The following is a 9,389-nucleotide window of genomic DNA, read 5'->3' on the forward strand; positions in this document are numbered from 1 at the left end:
GTGGGACGGACGTCCAGCTTATGCGTCTCAGAACACGACGTCTTCCTCTCGGCCTTCTTTAATAAGGACATGTGAAGGACGTTTTCCTGAGTCTGACATCATTTTAAAGCAATTAAAAACACAAGCGCTGCTGTATTCAGTCAGATTGGCGAATGTCTTTGCATGTAAAAACAGACACTGATAGTTAGTTATGTCTGCCTTTGTGGATTCATTCAGGATGCAGCACATCAGAACTAAGAAATGAATGGAATTATGAAACGAAATTTAGTATTAAACACTATATATTTATATGATTACTAATACTAGTACTGCTACTACTAATAATAATAGATAATAATAATATTAATAATAAAACGAGCACCTGGCTAGACTCTACTTCATTACCACTCCAGGATGTGAACAGACATGTTTATATCAAATGTAGGTTAAATTTCTCATTTTGGACAGGAGTGTCCTTTTACATCTTACAAAAACCGTGTTGGAGCGGAGAACACTTAACCACCTGTAAGAACAGAGCATGCACTCAAGAAGGATCAGTACTTTATTACTGCATCAGCGCCAGGTATAATATATCAGCCCTACTGCTGAATCACTCCTGTTTAAGGCTAAACAGAACCAGACCGTTCCACTAGGCTCCTACTGTGGAGTGTTTTACACTTGGCTCAGGTCTAATTACTTTAACAGTTGAAAGTTCTGCAGAAAGGCGTATGAATGGACCCAGAGGACGTATTTGATTACTGCTCCTTTATTTAGTCTAGTGTCTTTAAAAGCAAGGTACTGCATAAAAGTACCCGGTCAAAGTTTTTCTTTACTGCTTCAAATAACTGATTTAAGCACTGCTGACTCTACATTTAAAGTAGACTCTGTCTAGAAATCTGTGTGCTCTAATATTCAAAAACTAACCTATACATTACGCAGCGTACCTGTTATTATAAATATATTCCATCTGAAAACATGAATGGACAAAATGAGCGAACACTTCATTTGCTATGCTATGTATCCACAGGCTTCAGGAGTGAGGACCGAACCAGCCAATTAAAGAGAGGAAAAATTATAGGGTGGTAAGATTGCTATGTTAGTGTCTCGTTCACAGTGGCTCATGTTTTTTATTAAAGGAGATGAGGGTCCGCACCTTGAAGGCACATGAAAAGGAGAATAGGAAGTCTGTGCTGAGGCCTTTAGACAGAAGGTCTTAAGGAAAAACAGCTGTGGGCTCCCGCAAAAAATCGGACTCGCAGCCATGCACACATATTGCCACATATGGAAAAATATATAAACATAGACGCCGATGCTTTCCACTCAAGAAGACGGGAAAGGATATGTTACGACTTGGCGCTCGAGGACGAAACCAAAATAGAGACTGTAGAAAGAGTTGCAGCGGGCAGGACAGTCCGGACAAAACCTCGAACAAACGGTGACACTTTTCTGCTTGGAATGTCTGAGTTTGGCAGTGTTCTTCACACAGTTGGTCACAAGGGGACATTAAAACAAAAGAGACATTCATCCTCACTCGTATCCTAATAAAACCTCCAAGCTGCTAGCTGCTCCAGTCCCAGCAGGGTGACCCCCCACCCCCCCCACCCCAACCCTTCTTCTCCACCTTTGCCTCTTTGGGGTCTCTGTGTGTTTTTGTTTCTCCTCAGTGGATTGTGCTGGGGGATTTCACACTGGCTGAAATGTTCCCCCAGTGTTCCACCAACGTTCCCCGGTCAGGAGATGTTTTTGCAGACTTACACAAAGTTTCTCGCTGAGATGTCTTTTCAGATCGACTGTGATGTCTATTTGTGTTTTTCTTTTTCTGGATCTGAAGTGAGTCAGTAGTAGTCTCCAGTCTCGTAGTATCTCATTTGATCGTATCCAGCCAAGTCTTTGATGTTTTCTGCTATATAGGCAGACATCTCATCTAAGGAAAAACAACATTTATGGGATCAGTGTCAGGTAAATATATATCATCGCTGTCCAAAGAAAAACAAGCATTTTCAAAATAGCAAGTTTGCAGGAGAGAGCAGAAACGTTCTTTACTTCTAATGTAAGTTAATGAAAAGAGGTGTTATTGAAAGTGATTTTGGAGCATTTTTATTGGTCCATTTATAATGAAATTGTAAAGGACAGCTGCTGAGCTCAAATAATGTAGAAAAGTTAAGCTGGACAGAAATGGAGATGTTTTTCTCTGGACAGTGATGATATAGTACTATAGATGATATAGTAATATAGTACTGTGCAAAAGTCATAGACATCTGAGAAAAAGATATGTAAAGGTAAATGTCTAGACCAGAGGTCACTAATAGGTGGACCGCGGTCCGAGTCCGGACCCAGATGCTGTCCTCTGCGGACCTGGACCTATAACCGATAAACTACAGATAATTATTTTATTTCGACGGGGTCGTACTGTTTTAATCGGTGTATGATTTTTAGTCATTATGGTACCGGTTTAGCACCCCGGAAACTCACAGACCAATCGCATGCGTTGTAAATATCACACGTGACGCTACTCAGCCAATCAGATCTGTCCATTACTATGAGCACTGAGACTGGACTGAGTGACGCACACACAGGGAAAGGATGAGGCGAGACACAACAGTTGGAGAAGAAAGTGAGCCAGATTATTTTGCATGTCGTGCTCTAAAAAGAGAAAACTGACAATAAACATTGTTGAAATATGACTGAATTGTACTTCATTTGATTTGACATTCAGTTGTTGACTGTATAAGATGTTGATATACCTACTAGGCTGCTTTAGTTTACAGTATATGGCATGGAATCATGATACAATTAGACATTATGATGTTCCGGACCTTTGCTTGAGGAAATTTTCTTTAACTGGACCTTACTGAACTTTAATTAAAGATCTAGACAGTCTAGACAGTAAGCACAGACCTCGACTTGCCGATGTTGTGCATGATTCTGTGTCCATATTAGGGAGTTCAGGTCTTCATTCGTAAAAAGCAATGGTTCTGTTTAAAACCATGAGTTTTATATAGAACAATTTGCCTGTTTAATTGGTTCGCTGCATGGAAAAATCGTTTGAAAATGTTGAAAATGGTTCTATACAGCACCAAAAAGGTTCTTCTATAGTGACTATAGTGACATTGTAAAGATAACAGGTGCTATATAGAAACATATTCAACTCATTCTCCATCAATCAAGAACCATTTCACCATGCAAAGAACCATTTAAGCATGTGAACTGCTTAAATTAAGCATTGCCTTTAGTAAAAAATGCTTGAAAAACATCTTTTTGTCTGTACATTTTTCCCTCTAATGTTTGCAGTTGAGCAAAGCTTTGTTGTTTTTTTTTGGGTTACTTTGGTGAGGTTGGCAGTTTTATGATGTCAATTCAGTGCACAGTGGTAAATTTCATATTTCGACTCTTTCTCATAACATATTTTGACCACAACCTTGTGACTCAAAGGATCCAGTAACATACATACAAATTGTGTCGAATTTGGAAAATCCCATCATTGTTGCAATAGAGAAAACCAGCTTAGACCTGGAGTTCCTAATCTGGTCATGATAGTGACTGCGGAATGATGCACGACTTCCGAGTCTATTTAATTACTAACAATAGTATAATTGCAATTAAATAACAGTAAGTTGATGCGATGGCTGGAGCGCAGCGAGAAGTCAGGAAGTTTCTTCTAACTGTGTGTTCCTCTTAATGTATAATTCTTATACTGACTATGGTACAAAGGTAAAATTATTAAATGTTTAGCTAAAAAAAAAAAGTAACCTGGTAAACTTTGAGTTCACTGGACTTCAAATAAGAAGTTAAGAGAGAATAAATCATAGATTTCTGTTAACTATTAGAAATTTAAATAACTCAAACTTAGTGTTCGTTTTTACTTGTTCTCCGCTCCACTACAAGGAGGACTTGAGTGTAGGTTCTTATACTTTAAAGCATGTTAAGGTTTTGCAACCTTAACATTAAAGGAACAGCATTTTTTCCAAATAATTTTGAATAATTTCATTTGGTCTATTTATTATGAAGTGTTCACACAAGAGGTAAAAAACCTCTATTTTTCAAATGGAGTACTTTAAAAATTGAGTAACAGATTTATGTTACCTGGTGGCAAAATCCCCAACACGGCGGTAGCTGAGACGTCACCGAGTTCATTCCTGGCGGTGCATCTGTAGGTACCCGAATCTACCCGACTAGCTTCTTCAATTTGCAGCCAACTTGAGAGCTCATACTTCTGAGGGCCTCCTCTGGACTACAGGAGGATGGATAGATAGATGGATAGATGGATAGATAAACAAGTAAACATATATAAAGATAGACAAGTAAACAGATTGTTTGATTTATTAACCATGTTATTGTGTAATTGACCAGGGGTGCACAAACTTTTGCATATGACTGTCTGTTCATTAATAATAATAATAATAATAATAATAATAATTATTATTATTATTATTATTATTATTATTATTATTATTATTATTATGACCATAACATAATAAGACACAAACCACATGTAACAGCATATTTACCTGGACAGATATGTGAGGATCATCTCCAGGTAAAATCACCTCCTTCCCATCCTTCCTCCACTCCACGAGGGCCATGGGAAAGGCAAACACCTCACAGAGGAACACCACACTGCTGCCGGTCACGTTCACCAAGTTACGCGGCGGGACCTTTATGATAGGAACTTACCATGAAAAGAAAAGGAGCGAGAGATCAGATAAGGGATCATGTTCAGAGGCCATTTCCTCTCAGTAAAGCAGCACAACCACTCATGTAAGTCTGGCTGCTGCAGCTGTTCGGAGGCCATAAATCTCCTCCTGAAAGCCAGTGGGAAAATTACAGGGTCCAGGAACTCCAAAATTCCCAAGCACAGGCTTTGAGGAGGAAAACATCCACAAGACAACACGTAAGCCTCAGAGTGAGGACGCAAAGAAGCAAGCAAGAACCAAGCAAGACAGGGAGAAATTCTGCCTCTGCTCTTTTCCTTGTTCAGTCAGTTTACACTGAATTCAGTTCATTTTAGTGCAGTTAGGATACAAGAAGCACAAGTTTACAAGAGAGAATAAACAGAGGCACTGGGATCAGACAGAGGAGAGATCCGGGAGACACACCAGCGACTGTGAAAAGTCTGCCAGGAGAAAGATCTGGTGGAACACTTAGTGTGGAATACATTAAGGATGTTAGATGTAGAACATGGGGTAATGCTTGTTTTTACAGTTTTTACTGTTCTAGGTATTAACCTGCCTGGCAGTTGTAAGGTACAAACTCCTAAAAAGTGCTAGATAATTATTTTGGATAACACGATGATACATTCTGACGGTTTAACTAAATTGCACTGAAATGGCCAACAGATAAGAACCCAGTAGAACCACAGTCCAAGTCCTTGCTTTCTTTTACAGCCCAGACTGAAATTGGTTTCTAGGTAAAAGACACGTTCTTATTAAATAAGACTCTTGGTACTTTATTTGTAATATTTTCACATCTTATAACCACGAAAAAATTGTTCTTTAAGGATTCTTTAGTAAAGGCAATGGTTTTATATAGAACCATGAACACTCAAAGCTTAAATGGTTCACTGCATTGGTGAAATGTTCTTCAGATTGGAGAATGTGTGGTATATGGTTCTATATAGCACCAAAAAGGGTTCTGTTTTTGTTACAGCGTCAAGCTTGGAACAACAGAAGAACACTTTTCAAAAAGGTTATTTATAGAACCATGTACAACACAATCTGAAGTACCACTGATCCATGCAAAGAGCACTTTGAGTGTTCATGGTTCTATAGAGAACCATGTAAACTTTGATGAACCATCTTTTTTTTAAGCTGGTACCCCGCACTTTTTATCCAAAATAATTGCATGGTGCTTAACTACAACACTTACCCAGTTACTAACTAGAACCTGTAGGGCATTTCAGTGTAATTTAGTTAGACTGCCTGGGACTTACTTACCTCATGTTACCCAAAATAGTTACCTAGTACTTTGGAGTTTTTTACCTCACACTTATCCAGGGTTACTCAACATGTTGGACGAGAAGTTCAGGCAGAAAAACATTAGGAGCTGCATGAATGAACTTCAGCTGTTATAAATAAAAGGATCAGCCAAGGATCCTTCATGATGGCCTCCAACATCTTCTGCCACCTCCAACACTGTACTGTCCTGACCTCCTTGGACTTACATGTGTCTTTAACTGTTGTAAAATCAGTTTGCTAGACCAGCCTATCTGTCTCTAAAGGCCGCATCTTTACACATAATGCCTTATTTACAGCTAATGTACACTAACATTGATCAATAACTGAGGTTTGATTGAGTCTGTTTTAGCTTTTAAGGTCTGAACAGTCACTGTTACGCCCCTGCGATGCACGTATGTCTTGTCTCTCTCTCCCCTTTCACATAAACAGACTACTATACAGGTGTGCGATGGACCAATGAGGACTTCACTGAGGCTTGGTTGTGCTTTTTGGCCCACCAATCAGAGCTGCTGCTGTCTACTGAGGGGCAGGTCTTGGCAAATAAAAGGACCCACCTGAGAGGAGTCGTGCATAGAAGCATTTAGCTTATCTGAGACTTTTGCAGCAGTTTAGTTAAGCTGCTACTCGATGGACTTGAAAATGTAGCCAGTAAACGGCTTCGTTGCTCCCTCTCTTATTCTATCTCTCTCCCTTTTCTCCCTCCAGCGCGATGTGTGGACAGGCAAGTTTGGGCGCACCTATAAATGCATGATGGTTGTTTTATTGTTAAGACACATCAGGTAAGGGGCGAGTGCCTCCCGCTGTATTTTGGTGAGGATTAGACCTGGCTAGGCAGATTAGACTTTGGTTTCTTTATTTCATTTCTTTGGCACCGTCTTCCGTCCACCTTTGTGGTTGGTTGAATCACCCAGTCAATGTTGATACTTAATCAGTGGTGAGTCGAATCTTATCTCCACACGCATCCTATTCTTTTTTATTATTCTTATCAAAAAGCATTGACTAAAATCGTAACTGCTGTGTCCTCGTGTCCTTCCCTTCCTTCTTCCATCACATGCCACATGTTCCCTCCTCTGTACCCCCAGCTACATCTGAGGGGAATGTAAGAGTCATTACAACACTTTCATAACTTAGTGAAAATGGCTAATGCTTAATGTAGATAGCACTCAGAAGGGGCTTTATAGATGCTCGCCTTGCATTTAACTCACATGGACCTAAATATCTACTGAATTTACCTTCATATGACCTCATAATAGCCCTACACACTTAAAAATGATGGTTCTTCAAGGGTTCTTTAGTAAAGAAAATAGTTCTATATGGAACCATGAACATTCAAAGAACCCTTTCCATGATTCGAGGGTTCTTTGCATCGTGAAAAGGTTCTTCAGATTGATGGAGAATGTGTTGTAGATGGTTCTATATAGAGGGTATAAAGGGTTCTTGCATTGTCCTGACATTGTAACAATAGAAGAACCCTTTTTGCTGTGTAGAATCTTGGTATCTTATACATATATATATATATATATATATATATATATATATATATACATAATTCCTTGTATGCCTAAGCATACCTGGCCAATAAAGCTTGACCATCTACAACACGTTCTCCATCAATGCAAAGCCCTCTGAATTCTTTGAATGTTCATGGTTCTATATAGACCCATTTTCTTAATTCTTTGTTCATTTGAAGATCTTTATCTATCCAAATAAAGTGGGATCCACAAAGGTAACACATAATTACCGAGGTAAAGAACGTATCCCCTGGTAGAACTGCATGAGATACAAAATATGAGCAAACACAGAATGTTTATGCCAAAATAATGATTATTTTACTCCAAAGTATGTCTAGATCCCAAGCCTTGCTCTTCAGTGACTACATGTCAATGCAAAATGAGTTATTATAAAGTTCTAAGAGTGATGAATGAAGTCTGCCCCCATTAGCAGGTCCAGGAATGTCAAGGGGGTAAATTTGACAATTCAATGTATTCATTTATTTCTTTCTCCTACCTGTCTTGCACGGGCCATCGCTCACATTGAGTCCAGGACTCACAAACGCTGCTTCTTTGAACTTGCAGAGGTTCATGTACGTCCTGCCGTCAGATCCACACAGCGGTTCTTGAGAAACACAAACGCACTGGGCGTCGTGGACACCCTCGTCTTCATACGCTTCATGCCTGGGGTCCAGCTTACACTCCATGCCCTCTCCACATATTCCGTAGTGGATGTTCTTGTCCCCCAGATCGCACGACTGACCCTCAAGGTTTCCACATTCAAAGCAGCATCCACAGCTGTCCCGCACCAGCCCGGCTCTGCAGCCTCGCGTCTCGGGACAGAGCTCCGGCATGCACTCCTCACAAACGCTCCCGTTTCTGTAATCCACCTCGTCCGTGTCCTTGTAGTAGTCGAAGGTCATGGCCAAGTCATCGTCCATGTCATCGTATGAGTAATGTGGGAAACTTTGGCAAAGTCCCACACTGAGCAGCAGAAGAGGCAAAATAATCTCCCCCGGCAGCATCGTGCACCAAAAATCTTTATTTTTTATGCTTGTTTATGTCTATATACAGCTTTTCATTTCAAATGCTTTACGGAGAACATTAAGCAAAACACTGTAAAGATAAAATGAGACAGTTTACATGAAATAAAAGCTGATTATAAATACACTAGGCATATACTACCCAACCTAATTTGCATTTCTAAATACCTGCCCAGCTTGCGTTCCTAATATCCTCTCTCAGACCATTCCAGAGGAGCCTTCTTGCACAAACATTCTCAATGCAGCACAAAATAAATCAAAGCAACCTGAAAACAGTTGGTTTTCCACCAGTTCTGAAGCTGATCTCCAAGCAGACGTGGGCACCCAAAGAAGCTGAGGGATCCTACATTGTTGAAAAGGAGCAGTGGTATCTAAACGTCTCTGACAGATAGTCAAAAACACACAAAGGGAGATGGTAAAAGGTAAACACAGTAATTCAAAGCATCAAGAAATGCTCTTGTGTCTTCCAGACTTCCAGTCAGTCCTGGAGAAATGAGAGCGGACAGAAAAGCAGTAGCTCTGCCTGTCCTGCTCAGATTCCCACCCCCATCCTCCTCCTCCTCCTCCTTCTCCTCCTCCTCCTCCTGCTGCTGTAGATCAGCCCCAGGCCCTTTAAACCTTTACACCATCTGTGGGCTTGCAAAATAAACAAAACATAGCCCACCAGCCACCTACCCCCCCGTGTCTTTTAGCGAATACCAGAAGAGAGCTGAAGGTTCAGTTCAGTTCAGTCATTTTAAGAGTTTTTTTTTCAGTGTCAGATGTAGTTCAGTCATTCAGAGCGGTTTGGTGTGAAATGGTTCAGATGTCTTTACAGTGGTGGTGATAGGATCCAGGGGTTGCCATGACTACAACACAAATACAGACATTTTATTTACTATCCAAAACCACCAGTGAACCTACACGTATACACAATGTTGATA

The 9,389-nt window shown here is 40.2% G+C and overlaps 1 protein-coding gene across 1 annotated transcript; it reads right to left on the reverse strand.

Annotated features, from left to right (window-relative positions):
- Window positions 1–367: 367 nt before the first annotated feature.
- On the reverse strand, window positions 368–9,004 carry kazald3 (Kazal-type serine peptidase inhibitor domain 3). The gene is made up of 5 exons (XM_036578182.1): window positions 8,635–9,004; window positions 7,941–8,539; window positions 4,488–4,648; window positions 4,063–4,210; window positions 368–1,903 (listed from the first exon to the last, which is right to left on the reverse strand). Exons 2-5 carry the CDS (start codon window positions 8,446–8,448, stop codon window positions 1,815–1,817), a joined length of 906 nt encoding a protein of 301 aa, XP_036434075.1. The 5' UTR covers window positions 8,449–8,539; window positions 8,635–9,004; the 3' UTR covers window positions 368–1,814.
- Between the last annotated feature and the right edge of the window lie 385 nt (window positions 9,005–9,389).

The sequence above is a fragment of the Colossoma macropomum genome, unplaced genomic scaffold (assembly GCF_904425465.1).
Source record: "Colossoma macropomum unplaced genomic scaffold, Colossoma_macropomum, whole genome shotgun sequence".
NCBI classification, from domain to species: domain Eukaryota; kingdom Metazoa; phylum Chordata; class Actinopteri; order Characiformes; family Serrasalmidae; genus Colossoma; species Colossoma macropomum.

Bases quoted from the DNA above. Each gene is read 5' to 3' on its own strand.
- kazald3 (XM_036578182.1), bottom strand. From the start codon at position 8,448: ATGCTGCCGGGGGAGATTATTTTGCCTCTTCTGCTGCTCAGTGTGGGA. The intron at 4,649-7,940 runs GTAGGAGAAAGA...TTTCATGGTAAG, and splicing joins CGATGGCCCGTGCAAGACAG to TTCCTATCATAAAGGTCCCG. The intron at 1,904-4,062 runs GTAACATAAATC...GTTTTTCCTTAG, and splicing joins GTTGGGGATTTTGCCACCAG to ATGAGATGTCTGCCTATATA.